General features: G+C 41.7%; 3 protein-coding genes across 4 annotated transcripts in view; 2 read left to right on the forward strand and 1 right to left on the reverse strand.

Moving 5' to 3' along the window:
- Positions 1-171: 171 nt before the first annotated feature.
- LOC310874462 (tripartite motif-containing protein 16-like) lies at positions 172-1,876 on the forward strand. Its single transcript, XM_083787272.1, has one exon. The coding sequence runs from the start codon at positions 287-289 to the stop codon at positions 1,814-1,816; it is 1,530 nt and encodes a 509-aa protein (XP_083643398.1). The 5' UTR covers positions 172-286; the 3' UTR covers positions 1,817-1,876.
- Positions 1,877-3,352: 1,476 nt separating this feature from the next.
- oat (ornithine aminotransferase) lies at positions 3,353-14,164 on the reverse strand. 2 transcript variants are annotated; one of them, XR_014570580.1, is made up of 11 exons: positions 14,087-14,164; positions 8,890-9,125; positions 7,919-8,143; positions 7,202-7,297; positions 6,944-7,071; positions 6,679-6,801; positions 6,400-6,528; positions 6,159-6,272; positions 5,735-5,879; positions 4,157-5,553; positions 3,353-3,779 (listed from the first exon to the last, which is right to left on the reverse strand). XR_014570580.1 is itself a non-coding variant. In XM_083787405.1 (10 exons), the coding sequence occupies exons 2-10, from the start codon at positions 9,104-9,106 to the stop codon at positions 5,393-5,395; spliced, it is 1,338 nt and encodes a 445-aa protein (XP_083643531.1). In that variant the 5' UTR covers positions 9,107-9,125; positions 14,087-14,164; the 3' UTR covers positions 3,353-5,392. The 2 variants fall into 2 exon arrangements, 1 of the variants encoding a protein (XP_083643531.1); XM_083787405.1 differs by having other exon boundaries at positions 3,353-5,553.
- A 1,829-nt stretch (positions 14,165-15,993) lies between these two features.
- lhpp (phospholysine phosphohistidine inorganic pyrophosphate phosphatase) overlaps positions 15,994-19,999 on the forward strand; it is a 32,598-nt gene continuing 28,592 nt past the window's right edge. Inside the window, exons 1-3 of the mRNA XM_083787152.1 lie at positions 15,994-16,143; positions 16,295-16,482; positions 19,296-19,449. Of these exons, the coding sequence (XP_083643278.1) occupies positions 16,013-16,143; positions 16,295-16,482; positions 19,296-19,449 (473 nt within the window). The 5' untranslated portion in view covers positions 15,994-16,012. The remainder of the gene's footprint in view (positions 16,144-16,294; positions 16,483-19,295; positions 19,450-19,999) is intronic.

Consider the following 19,999-nt stretch of genomic DNA (forward strand, 5'->3'; position numbering starts at 1 on the left):
TGATTTCTGGGAAAGTGGAACCTAACTGAACTTTGTCTGTTTTGGGAAAGTGAAACCGAAGTGAACTCTGTCTGTTTTTCAGAAGATTCAGACAGTCAGTTGTAAAATGGCACAAGCTGCAGCAGTTGTGGATCAGGATCAGTTCTGTTCTATCTGTGTGGATCTACTGAAGGATCCAGTGACTGTTCCCTGTGGACACAGCTACTGCAGTACGTGTCTCGAGGGATACTGGAGTCAGGATGATCAAAGAGGGCTATTCAGCTGTCCACAATGCAGTGTCACGTTCATGCACAGACCTGTTCTGAAGAAAAACACCATGTTGGCTGACATGATGGATACACCGAAGGAAACAGGACTCCAAGATGTTCCTCCTGATCACTGCTATGCTGGACCTGGAGATGTGGCCTGTGATGTCTGCACTGGGAGAAAATGTAAAGCTGTGAAGACTTGTCTTCAATGTCTGGTCTCTTACTGTGACACTCACCTCCAGCCTCACTATCAATCTCCTGCCTTTAAGAAACACAAGCTGGTCAAAGCCTCCAGCAGGCTTCAGGAGAACATCTGCTCTCGTCACGAGGAAGAGGTGAGGAAGCTTTTCTGTCGTACTGATCACCAGTGTATCTGTTATCTGTGCTCCGTGGTAGAACACAAACGTCACGATATTGTCCCAGTCGCAGCAGAAAGGACCAAGAGACAGAAAGAGCTTGATACGAGTCAGAAAAACATAAAGCAGAGAATCCGGGAGAGAGAGAAAGACGCGAAGGCGCTTCACCAGGAGGTGGAGTCCATCAATCAGTGTGCTGATGGAGCAGTGACGAACAGTGACACCATCTTTAAGGAGATGATCTCTTCCATTGAGAGAAGACAATCTGCGTTGAGGGAGCTGATCAGAGACCAGCAGCAATATGACGTGAACCGTGTTGAAGAACTGAGGAAGCGCGTGGAGCAGGAGGTCACTGAACTGAGGACGAGAAGTGCTGAGCTGGAGCAGATCTCAAATACAGAGGATCACATCCATTTTCTACACAGTTACCTCTCCCTCTCAAGGATCAGTGAATCCACAGTCCCCCCAGTCAGCAGCAATGTCCGTCCTCTGAGATACTTTGAAGATGTGACCCTGGCTGTGTCAAAGACGAGGGACAAACTAGAGGACATGCTTAATGAGGAAGGGACACATGTCTCAGAGATAGTGGATAGAGTTGATGTTTTACTCTCAACCCATCCAGAACACAAGACCAGAGCTGAGTTCTTACAACATTCATGTCCAATCACACTGGATCCAAACACAGCCCATCAACTACTGTCTCTGTCTAAAGGGAACCGAAAAGTAACATGGATGCACAAAAAACAATCATATGGTCCTCACCGAGAGAGATTCACGACACAGTATCAGGTTCTGAGTACAGAGGCTCTGACTGGACGCTGTTACGTGGAGGTAGCGAGGAGTGGAGACAATGTTGATATAGCAATCGCCTATGAAGACATCAGCAGAACTGGAGATTATAAAGGAAGTGCATTTGGATCCAATGACAAATCTTGGTGTTTATTTTGTCACTCAGGATGTTATGTTTTCAGACACAAAGACATTGTTACTAAAATCCCAGGCACACGCGTGTCCTCCAGAGTAGGGGTGTATCTGGATCACAGTGCAGGTACTCTGGCCTTCTACAGGGTAAATAAAAACTTCTGGGTTTCCGAGGCTACTGCCACTATGACTCTCCTCCACAGAGTCCACACCACATTCACCCAACCCCTTCATGTTGGATTCTGGGTTCAGGGTGATGGAAACTCTGCTGAGTTGTGTGACCTCAAGTAGATCAGACGTCGTGTTTGTCTCGTCATGACTCCAAGATGTATTTAGAATTCAATTCATCAACTTTCTCAGTGTCAAAAATGTAACTGTTTTGTTCATTTAAAAAAAAGGAAAGGAAAAAAAAAGCTTTGTTCATGGTCATTTCATTTGTTAATTTTTTTTCTTTTCTATTGTATAATTTGTTAATCCATTCTCATATTCATATCCAATTTATGTCAGCATTTTATTTGATTTTACATTTTGTGTCTGACAAAGTCATTTTATTTTGTGGGTTTGGTACTCCAAAATTGACATGATGTAATGATAGTGATTCATGTTTTCATGTAATATCCGAAAAGACCTTACAAATGCATGTACAGACCTTTTCAAATTAAATTATTCTATTCTATTGAATGTAATAAATGTCTAACCACCATGATAATAAATGTGTGTATGAATGTATGTGTATTGTGTCTCATTATTTTAACCGGCTGTATTATGTTCTGTTATATTGTTGTCATTGTTTCAAGTGAACTTTCAATTAATTTAATGGCCAACTTCACCATACAAGAGTGTCACACAAAAGTAGTGAAAATGGCAGATCTTTTCCAACATTATGGCTTCATGCTGCATGCATAACAGTATTATAGATGTGGGCTGCATATAAGGCGTCTTTTGTTTTGCAAGGTATATACCTATCTGTGATGACCTGTGAACACACACACACACACACACACACACACACACACACACACACACACACACACACACACACAGATACAGACTACAGATATTGATCAACTCTTTATGAGGGAGAGCAGAGACTGTACTCTGGAGTGACTGACTGACTGGCTGGCTGGCTGACTGGCTGGCTGATTGACTGACTGACTGACTTGACTGACTGACTGGCTGGTCAGGCTGCAGCAGTGCTGTTCAGTCAGATTTACACTTTGTGGTCTGACAGGTTAAATGCTGTCTTTTATCTTTGCTTCAGGCACATAGCCAGGACCTAGCTGAAAATATGCTCGTTCACACATGCTCAACAGCTATGTTTTTGTGATGGAGTAAAAATGACAGATGACACCATTATATTTAATGAATTCAAACATAAAGGGCCAAAACTTCTAAATCAATCATGTTGACAGCTGCCAAGTAATAAACAAATGTGTTCTTTCTGGAACATTATCATGGACATCACCAGCAGTGGCAGTGTAAATCACTGATTGAGTTTGAGCATGTGCACACCGCCATCTAGTGGTTGAAATGTAATAATCAAGCAGGGATTCTGTGCTGGGAACTCTGACAGCTACACATGTAACCAAAATGTTGTTTTGGTTAAATGTAAATATATATAATAATGTTAAACAATGCCATAGCCCCATAGACCCTTTATCAAAGGCACCCTTTCACATACCTATTCACATTTCACACACAGACTCTGAGTCACAAATTCATTAAATGAACACTGGGGAATTTACTGTGGTTGAATATTAAATGTCTTTGACATTAAAAAATGAAGTCCACCTCTTGATATCGGATAAAGACAAGGCATATGGCAAATGAGATGTAAATTATTTATTATGTGGTATAGATCTGAAACATTCAACTAGCAATAGTCTCTCATCACTCTCTTTTCTTTAATAAGATTTAACATTCAATTGCAACACCAAACAAACACTATACAGATAAATAGCTTGAGGCCCAATGGGGCGGTATAGCTACAGTATAAGAACACACTTCATCCCTCTGATATACGTCTCCTGGCAGAAATAATATGTCCCAATTCCAAAATTATACAGCGTAAAAAGCTATAGATTCTGCCCTCACTGTTCCACTGGAACTGTTGAAACCTCAGCGATGCAAACGCATTATTCTTCCTCATAACAATTCAGTTATATGAAATAACAGTGGATGATATTCTAAATGCACATACATTTTTTACTCGTTCGGAGTACAATAGCACTCGCCCCGGGTCAAATCCGGCGACCTCGGAACAGTCGCCACCAGGTATACCTAAACGTAACCTCAGTAAAACACTGCCTGAACCTAACCTTATTCCTAATCGTAACCTCAGTAAAACTATGCTGGAGCCTCCCCTTGTTCCTAAACTTAACCTCAGTAAAACTATGCCTGAACCTAACCTTATTCCTAATCGTAACCTCAGTAAAACTATGCTGGAGCCTCCCCTTGTTCCTAAACTTAACCTCAGTAAAACTATGCCTGAACCTAACCTTATTCCTAATCGTAACGTCAGTAAAACTATGCTGGAGCCTACCCTTGTTCCTAAACTTAACCTCAGTAAAACTATGCCTAAACCTAAAAATGTATTCCTAACCTTACAAATACAAAGACAAATACAAGAACCGATGGGGGCGAGCTAGTGTGCTTTGGGGCGAGCGTTCTGGTTACCCTAGGCCTAGGACCTAGGTCATGGCAGAATGTAAAAGCTTTATGAATACATGGGTTTTAGTGGAAAGGCCAGTAGTACAGTAGTCAACATTTCACTTGATTAAGTGGTACATTCACATTAATACAATTCCCAGGTTATACAAAGTACCTCCGCGTCCATCAATAACAAAAAGTGTGACAAATCTTTACCCTGCTTTGTCTCACACTGTAACACTGAAATAGTAACACTGTAGAATGTAGATTCTACGCTCGTATAAAATCAGTACAACACCACTGATCTCATTTCAGAACCAAAGGATTTTGATTAAAGGCATGTTTGACCGCCATGGTTCTTCTGTCCTGGATTTGGTGTTTTTTGGGGCTGTGAATATTTGGTGGGGGGAAAAAAAGGTGCTTATCCTGCAGTTCACCAGAGGTCCTCACTCACTGCACATACTGTAGTCTTGCTCAGTCTGGACTTTGACTTTACCACACTCTGTGCGAAGCTCTGTTGGATTTCTTTGTCTTTGATTCATTATTGGAGTGATTTCAGTTTGTTTTTTATGGAACAGGTTATGTTTGGGAGTGTCTTTGTGTGTCGCTGTGACGTTGTTCGTCTTATGTTTCCAGTGTTTGGTCTCGTCAATGGTTCCAGTGTTCCAGAGCTTCTATGTTCCTAGTTTCATGCCAGCCTGTATCCTGTACACCCGCTGTTCCTCATTAAAGAACTTTCAATTGGTCATTCTGCCACGGTATACCTGCTAACCCCATGCCAGTAACAGTGCCTTCTCCACTGCAGAAGAAGTTACTCCTTTTCATTTGTAACAATGTAAATTAAAAAATATATATAAAATCTTATTTAGGGCAAATAAAATGTGTGAAAGGTCCAGTTATTTTGGGGATAAAAATACCTCATACGCCTTTTCTGAACCCATCTGAGTCGCTGGCAGCATTTAAAACCGAGAAATACTATATATAGTATGTATATATAGTATAGCAGGGCATTGCTAAAACGAGATTGAAAACAGTAACATTGTAGCTAAAGGCTCAAATGTGTGTGTGGGGGGGGAGAAAAGAACAACCAACAACAACCATTTCTTCAAATGGTAAATGATTAAGAGCAACTCGAAAAATTGGACAGTTCATTAGAGTGCGGTGGGCAGAAGAAGCCGGTCGAAAGTGGTTCCTGCGCGTTTGGAGAGCGAGATCGCTTTAGAAGGATGCGATGGTTCTGTGGATGATGCTGACGCTCTCGCGCACCTCGTCCTCTTTGATGATGAGGGGAGGGGCCAGGCGGATGATGTCACCGTGGGTGGGCTTGGCCAGCAGTCCATTGTCGCGCAGACGCAAGCACACTTTCCAGGCGTCATAGTCTGTGGTAAAGGATGAGGAGGAGGGGTCGCGTTATCATAGGTCAAAGTATTCGTCTGGAGGGTGACATAATATTGACTGGTCGATGTGTTTATTCTGCGTTTGGACAAACAATAATGGTATGTGTGCTCAGTGTGCTGATGTGTAAGAGTTGTGCAGTGGTGGAAGTGGTGCTAACTGTACCTTTGGTCTCCTTGATGACAATGGCATTGAGCAGGCCCTTCCCACGGACCAGGGAGACGATGTCTTTTGGCAGCTTTCTCAGCTCAGACCTGAGCAACTTGCCCATTTTCTCTGCATTCTCTGCCAACTTCTCGTCCTCCATGACCTGCATGCAGTCAGACAGAAACAGGAAAACCGAATACAGCTTAGTGGTGTATAAAAACAAAAACTAAAGAAAAACTAAAATTACCATATCTACCATATCAGTAGCCACGTAGGCTAAGCAATAACCGATTGCTGTGAGCCATTTGAAAAGACAAAAATCATCAAAGAAATCTGTATTTCTCAGCACGTCGATGAGAGCAAAAGGACGAGACTATATTGAACGGTTGAAGATAGAAGGTGCAAAGACAACGGTCAGGCGGCAGGCCAGACGATCACTGACCTCTAGAGCTGCGATAGCGACGCGGCAGGCCAGCGGGTTGCCTCCGTACGTGGATCCATGCTCCCCCGGCTTAATGGTCAACATCACCTCGTCATCACACAACACCGCAGACACCTGGGGAGAAGGTACAGAAACACACATTATCACACTACAACTCAAATAAAAGATATGGATAAATACAGCCTTCTATGATGAACCTAAATGTCAGATTCGAGGAGGTTACATGTGGGTGATAACTTACAGGGTAGATTCCTCCAGACAGTGCTTTACCCAGAATCACCACATCTGGACGGGCGTTCTCGTGGTCCACGGCCAGCCTCCGGCCCGTACGCGCCAAGCCCGTCTGCACCTCATCAGCGATCCACAACACCTGGAAGCAAACCAGAGAGATCGGTACATTTGAATTATTTCGTATTTTGTGGAAGAGCGTCAAAGAAAACAGCATCACAGAGAAACATTGTAATAGTTGTAACTCCTTTTTTTTCCCCCTTAATTTGCGGAAGACAAAGTAACAACTCACATTGTATTTGGTGCAAAGTTCTCTGACTTTGGTCAGGTAGCCCTGGTCGGGTACCACCACGCCGGCCTCCCCCTGGATGGGCTCCACCATGAAGGCTGCAACGTTTGGGTCCTGAAGGGCTTTCTGAGAGAAACATCCGGTAGAAAACATGAATAAATAAACCACTTGAACATGAGCCTAGGATTAGCTCACATAGAAAGCCAAAGGCGATAAGATATTACATAACATTATTATTGAAGATTAGAAAACAAAACAAAATGTGCACCTCTAGTGAAGGAATGTCATTGTAAGGGACGAGCTCAAAGCCGGGCATGAAGGGACCGAAACCCTCGTAGCTGCTGGGGTCGGTGGAGCTTGAGATGGCGGCCATGGTGCGACCCCAGAAGTTTCCATCTATTCGAGGGAATAAACAACACAGATTTAAACATTGTTCCTGGACTACATTGCTTTCTCCTTTGCATTTTATGCAAGCTGCTTTATAAGACATTAAGATGTGTCCTACTCTTGACGTGACGTGACTTACCTGCAAAGATTATTTTGGCCTGGTTCTTGGGAACGCCCTTGACATTATAGGCCCACTTGCGGGCCAGCTTGCATGCAGTCTCACCACCTTCAACACCTGGTTTAAAAGAATGAAAGATAGAAATCAGATACCTCTCTGTGTTGACCCAGTGAATGTATTGCAATAGGTACACATGGAAAAAGACTGCTGACATATACCGTACACAGACATTGTATGCTGCACAATGACTTAACATACATATACGCGCATTATAGAGCACCGAAGTCTGACGTCAATATCGCTAGAGGGCGCTAAGTCCACGGGTTCGTGTACTTTTATATTATAATTTGTATTATAATCCGGGGATTTTAGCTCGCCTCATATAAGAACTGTTTGAAATACAAACAAATCATCCCAGCCGTTTCTCATTATGGATATGAAGAATCAACTGACTGAGAGAAAAACGCTCATGTTACTGCTGCCAAATTAGTTACATTTTCGCTAGAAACAGATTGTATCAAATATAAGTGACTGACTACTGTCGTAAATGACACAGAGACACCTCCCCGACAACATCGCCCGGACAGTTTGCTTATTTTTGGACCACAATTCTTATATGAGCCGACATGTTATTCTCCATAGAGGAAAAACTTCCGCGACCCCCCTTGGAATCAGGGGATGAGCGAGTGACGTCAGGACTTCGGCGCTCTTATTGGCTGGTGCTTCTTTCTCTCCTACCGGTATTCATGGGCAGGACTTTGTCGTAGCCGAACATTTTGGTGATGAACTCCTCGTACTCTCCCAGCACGTCATTGTAGAAGGCCCGGGAGGTGAGGGTGAGCTTCGAGGCCTGGGCGTTCAGCGCCGCCACGATCTTTGGGTGGCAGTGGCCCTGGTTCACTGCACTGTAGGCACTCAGGAAGTCAAAGAATCTGTTGCCGTCCACGTCCCACACATAGAGGCCTGGAGGGAGGCAGCGAGGATACAATTAGATACAATTTGCCAAAAGGCCAAACAATGATTGAACATTTTGGCAGGCGAAGTCCTAATCTGCCCCATCACACTAGCACTCAATTTTTTCCTAACCCATTTTGACCTGAGATCAGATTCTAAAAATGTCTTCTACATCCTGACAGTTTTCTGAAAAACCTATGTTTCTATGTCAGTCGTTCTTCGATTTTTCAAAAATAGCAGACGTACAAGCTCGTAGCCACTCGGTGGCACGCTATGAGCTTGTAGATCTGCTATCTTTCAATAGTTAAAGCATAACATAATGCTAACACCAAAAGGGGTTCCCGCCCAAAATAACAATTAGAAAATGTAGAATTATGATGTTTTGGTAATATTGTTCCTGCTGTTCTACATATACAGCAAAATAGGTGAGGAAATCACAGATTGAGGCTTTAATTAAAACCTTTGACTTTTATGAAATATCCCATAGATTCTATTGGATATTTCTATGGCATAGAAGATTCTTCTGAACATGTATTCTATTACTAGTTTGACCATGACTTCAAACACTCAAATCGTGAAACATAAGGGAGAACTATAGCCGATCTAGCCGTTGTGAACTTGTAGATCTCTATGCTTTCATAGAAGACGTGCTGGCTTCTATATGGAATCCAAATGACTGAAATCAGTAGTGGGGACTGAGAACACTTTAATGCATGGATATGGTTTCCATGACATGACAACACCACTGCACTCACCCTCTGCCCTCTCCAGCGCCACGGGGAGGGGGTGATAGTTGTGGGCGCCGTACTTGTCTTCCCGGGCGTACACCTCCTCCGCGGTGAGGCGACTCTGCTCCTTCCTCTTGTTGGAGGTGGCGGTGGAGGCGGGACGCGTTCCAGAGTGAACGCCGCGAGCGAGCATGGGGGCCGCGCCCCTCAGGCTCCGGCTCAGCTTGGAGATTAACCCTTCCATTGCACTACGCCTACACAGTCTGAGGGGAGAAATGCAAATTCATTATGAGAAACTTAACAACTGTTGATTATTTTCTTATGTGATTATTCTAGCGCTTTAATTCTTTTTTATTAGTTTAATAATTGAGAAGCGTGTTGTCGTTGTTTTTTTGTGGTGGGGAGGAATTGACGGGAACACATTTCTAATTTATTGTATAATCGACTCAATCTAGTAGTCTTGAATAACCACTTGGTGACCAGATCATAACTTACTTAACCAGCGATATCTAACCGTGATCCAAAACAAGGGTTTGTCTTTGAGGGACAGGGATGGAGTATTATAGGTCTGCTGTAGTGTGTCAAGAGCTTACTCAGCAGAAATATATAGATGTGTACAGTAGATCAAGTTCTTTGAATGCGCTGCTTAGTGCTTATATATCCGTGACCGTCTGGCAGCGTTTGCTCTCTTGTCACCATGATGAGTCACTCACGACTGAGTCATTCATGCAACAAATATGGAGATCTCTATCAGTTATGCCCAACTATGTGTAGTTCTATATATTGTGTGGTGTGCCCAAATATGGAGTCACGTCCATGACGATTGACGACAAAATCAAGAATCAGAATCAAGCCCTGGAACCCATTTAGGCCTGAGGCCGAGACATCGTATGGCTCTTACACCAGCCCCTTAATTGCTTATGGCAGAAAATGACAGTGCAATTATTAAAACAAATGTACAAAGAGAGGCCTGAGGCCGATTCTAAAAACGCCTCTAAATCCTGACCTAAGGTTTCCGAAAAACTATATATATTTATATAGCAGCTTCAACATTTTTACATTTTTGAATACTGTACATACCGTACAGCCCTGCCGTTTCATGTTCGCTCATCTCGGTCATTGGCGACATTAAAATCCTTGCTAAAGACTCATTTCTTTTCAATCGTGTTCCCTAATTAAGTTTACCGTGGCCTTTATAGCCTACCTATGCACTATGTTCCCATGCACTTATGGAATTGCCTTTTGTTTTTGATATATTGTTCTGTTCTGACATTTTTTATATAATGCTTTTCCTTCCTTTTATTTTTTGCTTTCCTATCCTATCCTATCCTCTTTTGCCTCAATGTATGTTTTTATGCTCTGTGATGTGAAGCACTTGGTTCGACCTCGGTCGGTGGAAATGTGCTATACAAATGAATGATGATGATTGATTTTGATTTGATAAGAATGTATAAAATATAACTAAGCACACTTCAAAATTAATCGATTAATCAAAACTCTTATCGATAGAATAATGGTAACAGGTACGGTCGCCCCTTTTCCATCTTGCCCCACTACTCTACCTAGCTGTAAATAACAAACATAATTCATGTTGGTGATTATATAAAAGGTATTATCATATTAATTTATCATTGTTAAGGTCACTCTGTAGTCTGTATATCCACGGACATAATAGCATGATGATGCCATTACAAAACATGGGCTACATAGAAGAAATGTGTTTAATAAAACAAAATTAACTGCTAGAAGGCCCTAAATTAATCTCTATACAGAGTATAGAGATCAACTACTATACAATCAAATACATCTGTATACAAGATCATTTCAGAGAGGGAGGGAAATACTAAATTAACTGTTAACTAAATTAACACATTTTGCGGGGTCGAGTTGGTAAAGGGGCGAGTCGTCTGATATTCAGAATAATCACTAAGAAAACAATCAATAATTGCAGCCCTATAATATATATATATATATATAGTCAATAATGCACCAAAGCCTTTCGCAGTTTGACAATTCATGGACTCAGCGCACCGCTGGCTTTACAAGCCTGCTGAAACACACTTCTCTTTCATATTCAGCACAAAAGAACGAGGAGGACCAAGTTGACCTTGGTTAACCCCTCCTGGACCCACATGAACTAATCCCACAGCATCCAGGCCATGTTGTCCACGGGTCAGGGACACAGGAACATCACATAGTCATGATAAAGTGCATGGGGTTTCAATTTACAGAAGACAAATAATTTAAGGGTAACTTGGCTAGCTATTAACTATTAAACTGTCTCTTGTGTTGACATACACGATATGGTTTTCAGACATTGATATCTGATTATTTAAATCCCTTCCATCCAAACCAGCTGATGCTAAAATCAATTGTCATGAAGAATTAAAATGTCATAATAATGGCTGAGTTTTTTTTCCCAGACATGCTCTGTCAAGTACTAGTATCATTAGATCTTGGGGAGTTACTGGGGACTTAGTTTAGGAAAATGTGTTTATATGTATAGTAAATCTTAATAATGTCAATCACCAGTCTTTTTGGCAATCCTCTCAGCTTTGGTGGTTTCATTATTGCATTGTGCATGTATATACATTCAAATTCTACCTGCAAGTAAATAACAGAGTTGAGATCACACTCGTTTTAGAAAAGAGTGGGACATTTTTAACATATGAGGGGAATACCGTAGGAAGGCTGCCGGGAGAGACAACCAGCAGTGCTGCATGGCCTTCCCCCTGGTCCCCTGCTGGAACAATCAATAATCTACCGTGGTGAATAAATACACACTGCAAACAGAGAGCACCTGGACCACAGCAGAAATTACAGTGGTGGGTGACCTGGAGGAAATGTTTGATTTGTCCCCCCTGACAGAGAGACACCGTCAAACTTGGTCATGGAAGATGATAGGTTGCTGTGGAGGTAACTCCCCAAGCACACCCCCTTGACATCACAGCCAGGAGCTAAATTAAGGCCAGACACACGAGTTCACGTCAGCTGCGTACTAGGAGGAACACACTCTACAGTCTACAACAACGTGCGACTGCTATTATCCATAACCACTTAAGCCCTATAATACTTCACTGACCAATAGGTAAAATAGCCAGTCTACTATTGTCGTTATTTTTGTTTTTATGGTTTAACATTCCCACCTATATTGGTTATATACCTATGCTATTATTTTAGTTACCATTTGTCAATTTGCATCCTTCCGTGTCAGCATTCTTCATCTTTGTATTCAACAAATAGTGCCTAAACTGTACATAACATAAATCTTTCATGCGATTTGGATTTACTACTATATAATCGTCCTATCCCATTTTTATTATCTCCACCAGGACGGAAGGCTGGGAGTTAGTAAGCAGCAGTAAAGCTGCATATTATACACCACTTTGAGCTGCATGAAAACTGTTATTTAAAGTTTATAGGCTTGCTTGCGTGGTATTTCTTTTTTCATACCTCCCTGACACATTTCACCAGGGTATACGGTATTTGTACAAAAAATAATAATAATGCTGAGCTGCTTGTGATAGAAGTCATAATAGCATGTATGGTATTGCTTAGCCTACAATGATGTGTTCTAGTAATATGTAATAGGTTACTTTTGTTGAGTTGTAAATATGTCCCATAGAATAATGAATGGATAATAATTTAAATAAGTGTACAGTAATTCTTCCATAGATTCAGCATACTTTTTTAGAAGATTCTATGACACTTGTTGCCATGGCAGATATCCACAGTACACACATCCATTGTCTGAACAGAGATGGTGTTCATGTGCATTTGTAGTTGAAATTAGTCACTTTTCCCCGTTTTCCCTAGTGCCTAGAATGTTTTGGTGCCCATGTAGGTTCAGAGCCTCAGCCGAATGGCCTCACAAGTCTAATATCTCCCCTGGTCCATAGGGATATCCGTTTGGTCTAGTGGTCAAGATATTGGACTTTCACGCGGGAGACCCGAGTTCAAATCCTGGGCGTTACACCCACCTTTCCTGTTACTAGTGCCCACTCTTCTCACCGGGGGGGGGGAGTTCGGCACTAGAGAAGAGTGGGTACCAGGAAAAGTGGGCATTTAGAGAACCTTTTTGTAAATCTATGCCTAACCCTAAACTTAATCCTAACCTCAATAAAATGATGCGTAAAGCTAAGCTTAACCCCTAACCTCAGTAAAACTATATGCCTAAACCTAATCTTAACCTCACATAACTATGCCTAACCTTAACCTTAATCTAATATAACATTTGCCATAAAATGTTCTGGACGGGGGGGATCATCTGAAAATGTAGTTGCATTCCAGTAATACACATGCCAGACCGGTGCAAAACCTGTTCTGTGGACAGGAACCTACCTGTATAAGACTTCAAAGAATTCCTGTTTTGACGCAGTATGTGGGCACCAACACATAGTGTTGGTGCCCACATTTCCTTAGTGCCCAGTTTTCCCGGTGCCCACTCTGTTTTGATGCAGAGATTTCCCTAGTGTGCACTGTCCACTCTTCTCACCCCAAAGTGCCCACTCTTCCAGGTGGCCACATTTTCCTAGTCCCGACTCTAGCCTTGGATCAAGACTATCATAGATGTATTTTACTTTCATAGCTAAAAACAAATGTCAGACTCGATAAAATACATCTATGATAGTCTTGATACAAGGCTACCAACAGTGCCCAGACTGTTTTGGTGCAAGCATTTCCTGTTACCTATAAAAGCTATGATGTCGGCTATCATCATGGTCACCCAGGTCAAAACTATGGTGATGCTTTGACCTGGGGAAGAGTCTATGATGATATGGACCTGCCTGACCCTCTGGCATAATGCTATTTGTTTTGTTCACACTGTCTCTGATTATTATTATTATTTTATTTTTTATAGGCCTAATTATATATTGTTTTGCCTACCAGTGATACAGTAAATGGTGGCTAACTATTACTTAGTAATAACTAGCTTTAGCTAAACGAGTTAAGTTAACTTATCTTAGCTATCTATTCATCTTCAAAAATCTAACTAACAACTAACTAACAACTCTGCTGTAGCCTATGCCAACCTGCCATATGGTGTGGGGAAATTACAAGTCATTTAAATAGCCGGTAACGATGCCATAGTTAACCAATGATAGCTAGCCTGTTACTGTTAGCAAATAACACAGTTATAAGTTATAACACAGATTTCAGCTATTATTTACAAACCAAGCGATCACGCTTCTATTTTAAAACAGATCAAGAATTGAAGCCGTACCACAAAATGCGTAGTGCGATATCCTCCTCTTGATGTGTATTCAGTTGGTACAGCCGACAGACCAGCCTCACTATACGCACAGCCTGGGAAGTACAGTGACGATCCCATAGCCTGGTAGTGGGAGTAACAGTAAAGTCTTGTGTGTGTTGTGAGTGGGTGGCTGGTTGTCAGGCAACCACTGACGCGACTTGACAGCGTTTTATAACTTTTATTTCCCTTTCCCAGATGTATGTTTATCTACAATCTAGCCCCAATATGTTCCCTCAGTCCCTACGCTCATTCTGCATCTCCGAGCAGACCGAGCTACAGAATGAAAATGCATGTAAATGTCTGTCAAATGCAGAGTTTACAGTGGTTGCTTGGCAACCAACTAACCAATGACAGGCAGCACCACTGCCCTCCCGGCTATGGGGCAAATTGCTCAACTATGACGCATAACGTGTCATATGCGTCACGACCAACACCCACACATTCAGTTCAGATGGTTCAGATCAGACACATGTTGCAACTTTTAAGGACATTGCAGAACGTTATGTGTGTTGCATTGTTTTCAAACGGTGACCTACTTATATAATATCAAACTTATCAAATTGGTCAGGTCACACTAGAACTCTATAACCCCTGCTCATAATGTGCTCATGGCTCATTACTACTAGCTTATTTTGGGAAATGGAGCTATAGGCAGTGGCGTGCACAGACATTTAGAGGGGCAGGTGCTCAAGTGAAAAAAGGGCACCTTGTGCAGCGCATTTTGGGGCGGGAAGTTGGGAACCCATTTTGGTGCTTTAGCTATTGAAAAATAGCAGATCTACAAGCTCATAGCTTGTAGGTCTGCTATTTTTTATTTATCGAAGAACCACTGACACTGACTGGGCCTAAATAATATAGTAGACGCGTTTTTTTATCAAGATTTGATCAATGTCACCATGGTCCACACACTACAAATAAAATAAAATAAAAAAAAAACTTAAAAAAAGGGCAGGGGGTGCTCTAGCACCCCCTAGTGTCTATCTGTGCACACCACTGGCTATAGGTTCCATTCCTCAGCTCAGCTGTCTGACAGATTTCCAAGGATGTGTCGTTCAGGTTCGAGGATACAGGTGAGCCGAGGGCAACCCTCCTGGATCCTATGGCTGCAAGAGGCTGGATTGTAATTTATCCTTGATGATTTGGTATTAATATGTTATAAATGTAAAAAAAAAAAAGAAGAGAAAAGGTTCTGTAGGCCTACTCTTTGCTTTAAATGGATGCAATTGTACCCATTTCCAATAGCCTGGTAAAAGCATATATCTATGGATAAAAGTATCAAACTCACAAAAATCCACCAGAACAAAGGAATGACATTACTCTGTTAAAATGTTTCGGGAGGAGGAGTCGAAGGACCCCCATTCTTGTCCCCTTGACCTTGATTACCAGTTGTTGCTTTTTGAATACTGATTAGTGATTACTATATGAATATAGAGTGGTTGTTGAGACAACAGGGAAAACATGCACATATGTTACTATTATTTTTATTTTATTTTCTACTCTTTGAATGCTCTTTCTTGCACTTATTTTATTCCTTTGTTTGCTGTGTTTTGTATGTTATGCTATCCATGCTGCTGCATTGTCTGTATGGAAGCCAAACAAAAATAAGTTTTACTCATAAAAACCTGTTCATGGTTTAAGGTTGTACTTTAAGGTTGTGGTTTAAGGAACTTGTACTTCAGCTGACATCATGAGTTACTTTCATCATGATGTCTTTATTTCTCCTGCCTGAGTTAAAGTCTAGTTAAAGTCTAGATAGATATATAAAAGGAACGCCTTCCACGAGAAGGGGCGTGGCTATATCGGTGACGTAATTACAGCGGCAGTAGCACGTGTTTAGTGTTTTCTGCGCATGCGCTCAATATCTGAGCCTCAAACAACGTTGTTGGACTCTGAATCATGGCCGCTGACAGCTGGGCCAAGTCTGCGAAACACCTGAAAGGTGTCGTTCTAGACATGTGTGGTGTTTTATATGACAGCGGAGCGGACGGCGGGGTTCCCATTCCTGGCTCGGTTGAAGCTGTAAAAAAGTGAGTCGTAAAAGAGAAGCGTTCAAATCTCTCTTTGCATTCTTCGGTCGTTGAGCTGCCATTCAAAGTAGTCTACACATAGTCGAGTTATTAGAGACTAGAGTCACACTTACATTCCATTTCACATGTCCTATACTCCCCATGCACGCAGGCTCAAGGCATCAGACCTGCAGCTGCGCTTCTGCACCAATGAGACCCAGTCCACTAGGGAGAAGTTTGTCGCCAAGCTGCAGAACATGGGCTTTGACATCAGCGTGTCCGAGGTGTTCTCTCCTGCTCCTGCAGCAGCAGCTGTCCTCAAGGAGAGAGGCTTACGTCCCCACCTGCTGGTGTATGATGGTAGTGCCCTACTTGTCCTTTACAGTTCTACAGTTTCATGATTCATAATGCACCCGGGGTCCCGGGCCGTACGGGTCCATCTGGTTTAATGATATGCTCTCTAGAGTTAAAGGGTCTATTTGGTTACAAACTCCATCATTTAGCTGGGGACCACCTGGAACCGCCTCAAGGACCACTGATGGTCCCCGGACCACTGGTTGAAAACCACTCCTCTAGTATAGTGTATTGATACACACATTTTGGGGCTAAAAGTTTGAGAATAATAATATTAATAATAATATAAGAGGGAGTGCCACAATTTTTGTATTTTTCCAGTTTCTCATGTGTCTATGAGGTGACAGTACTTCATTAGACACCGTGGAGTCGTTTTTATGTGCAATGGTGTATTTTAGGGTTTCTTCCTGGAGGCTGAACCCTCGACAGTCAAACGGGCCAATGAAAAAAATCGTATCACTCCATCTTTAATCTTTATTGTCCCGAAGGATATTCGTCCTCACAGGTCTGTTCAACACCCACAACAAAACAACACATAGTACAGATTAGAAAACGATACATTATGGAACATAGATCTAAAGGATTACAATATCAGAATAAATTGGCAGAACATCTCGTAATTATAACAATCAACTAACCCATTACAAATTGATTTTAACACCCAGGAAACTGACAAATTAAAATACTACAAAGTCCTCTATGCTCACTATGTCCGCAAAAACCCATCAGCACATTCTTACACATGATGTGGGAATGCCCAGGAGTATTAGCCTTTTGGGCAAAGGTAGCATTATTCCTGTCCGATATACTCGAGACAAACATACCGTGTTTACCACACATTCTGTTACTAAATGACGATTCATCTCTAAGCCCAACACTTCACAAGAAGAGAGTGCTATTTGCTGGTTTAACAGCTGCAAAAAAGATGCTGGTAATGAGATGGAAACCGCCCCATAACCTCAATATCCACCGTTGGAAGTTATCCTTCTATGACGTCTTGAGTTTGGAGGCTTCCAGTGCTCGAGCACAGGGAGCAAGGACAGATTCCATCCAAGCCCTACTCACAGCGGCACAGAAGGTTAAATCAGGACTCCGTTAGGTAGAATACTTGTACTCAAAGTCTGATCCATCCATTGTTTTGTTTTGGTTTCCATCATATTTGTTTTGTTAGAAAAAGAAACATGTATTTTGTTATACGTATCGTATATATCATTGTTGTTTCCCTCTCCTGTAATGTCTGCTAACCCGGGGTTCTTTAAAAAAAAAAAAAGAAGAAAAGAAAACGATACATATTAGAAAACATTACACCTAGAAATGCTCCGGTGATCGGCAATTCACCCTATCTGGGGAAACCGATCTTTTACACCATTTAAGTTGTATACATGTCAATCAGATATATAGTATAATATCATCATTCTGACAGGCCTAAACATTCTCCCCTTCCTCCCCACACACAGGAACCGTTTTGACGTGGGTTTTGACATATAATAATTTTGTAAATATTCAAATTTGCCCCATACACACAAGACCGGTATTGAGAAAACAATGAGAAAACAATCAGTGATCGGGATCGGTCCCAAAAAACCTGATCGGAGCATCCCTAAAAACATGAGGTCGCCACTGTATACAGAACGGAACCATCCTATCAGCGGAGCAATTTGTTTAATGCCGCGATGGCTGAGGCGACACAATTCCTACTAAAACAGACCTTTTTCCATGGCAAGGTTCTGTATCTTTGGCATGATGTTGAAAATGCGATACAGGGGATGATCATTGTCATGTGATGGCCTTATTATTCATAAGAAAGTGTAGGTGTGGGAGTCCGAGGATCTTGGAAGCAATACGGGTAGGCATGGACAGTACCGTATGTTGTAGACACATGCGGAACAGTACAACAGAACAGGTTGAATAATGCTTTTGTACAATAATAACAGCAGATGAGGAGCTGCAACAGATAATGATCTGATCTTAACTTATGGATTACATGGAGTCTTTGCGGAAAGTGTGAACAATGGATTGATGTAATGTGTTGATCAAACCTAAGTCTTTTCCAGAGTTAGTCCAAACTGTCTGTCAACCTGTCCTGTACTGTAAAAGTAAAAGTTTGAGAAGCAATGGTTCTCAAACCTTTTCATGTGAACTAACCCCCCCAAACTGATACGTCTGTCTTTGTCTGTCGACCTACAAGTCGGTTATTTTCAAATGGTCGAAAAATTAAATGATGCAACTATAGCCGCTTTAGTGTTTAAAGTGTTCATTTAGCTGGGGACTCTAGTCTAGACCACTGATTCTTAACCTTTATCATTTCAAGGACCCCTATTTTGATATAGCCGGGTAAACGCGTCCCCCTTGAAGACAAATAAAATGTCTTTGGGGGAGGGCTTTACCAGGCTAATTTTGATATGCATTATTAATTTAGGCCAAGTACCCCCATTTTAACTCTTGAGTGTGTACAAAACAAATGCAACCAAATGGACCCTTACGGCCAGGTCCTTTGTACACTCTCTTGGAGTTACAGACCAGGGTCCATTTGTTTCTTAACTATCATTCGTTTAGCTGGGGAACCCCTGGAACCAGCCAGCACCAATTGAGAACAGGCTGAAATGTAATTTTGAAATATTTGAAATATTTTGGTTAAAAGTGTATGCTTTAGGTTGCTACTGTATTTGATGAAAAGTTAGCAAAATATGACGACATTTGGGGGAAAATCGTATTGAAGGATAAGCCATCTTTTTCCAATATTATGTGTCTGCGATAGCTGTGTTGAAGTTCTGTCTGTTTTCACATTGAATTGTGAATCGTTTTCTTTTTCACTGCAGGTGTTGTCCCGGAGTTTGACAGTGTTGACAAGACCGACCCAAACTGTGTGGTCATCGGAGACGCGGCAGAGAAGTTCTCCTACCAGAACCTGAATGACGCCTTCCAGGTTCTCATAGGCCTGGAAAAGCCTGTGCTGTTCTCTCTGGGCAAAGGGTAAGGATATTCATGGAAAGAATACAATGTGTTTTAACAGCCGGTCGATTGTGTAGAGTAGACGTTATGTCATTAAAGTCGGTGTGTGAGTGATATTTCTTTGTTAAAATAAGTGTTAAATAGCTCTATATTTTAGCAGTCATTTACAGATTCTGTGCTCGCTGTCTCTCCAGCTCTTTAGTTAAAAGATGATCCATTTTCTGTTTGCGATATACCAGTTTCATCAGTTTCAAATCAGCAGAGAGAGCTCATGCAGGATAAACAAGTGAAATGATTAATTGTCTTTATTGTCCCACAGGGATATTCAGCTTCAAATTGGAAGTATTAAAACACATTTAAGAGACTAATATTGTAACTAGAATTTAAGGTGATGAATTATTTTTCTCTCTCCTGATTGGATGGAATGTGTAACCCACTTGAAAATGTGTATTCTGTTTTCTAAAGAGCTGGACAGGTGGGGAGACCCCTGTTACTGAACAAACAGTGACACTAATAGATATGATTACTATTGGAAGATAGAGATTTACCTTAGGTTTAGGGGTAGAGTGGC

Source organism: Protomyctophum parallelum, assembly GCF_964188405.1.
Source record: "Protomyctophum parallelum genome assembly, chromosome: 17".
Taxonomy (NCBI): domain Eukaryota; kingdom Metazoa; phylum Chordata; class Actinopteri; order Myctophiformes; family Myctophidae; genus Protomyctophum; species Protomyctophum parallelum.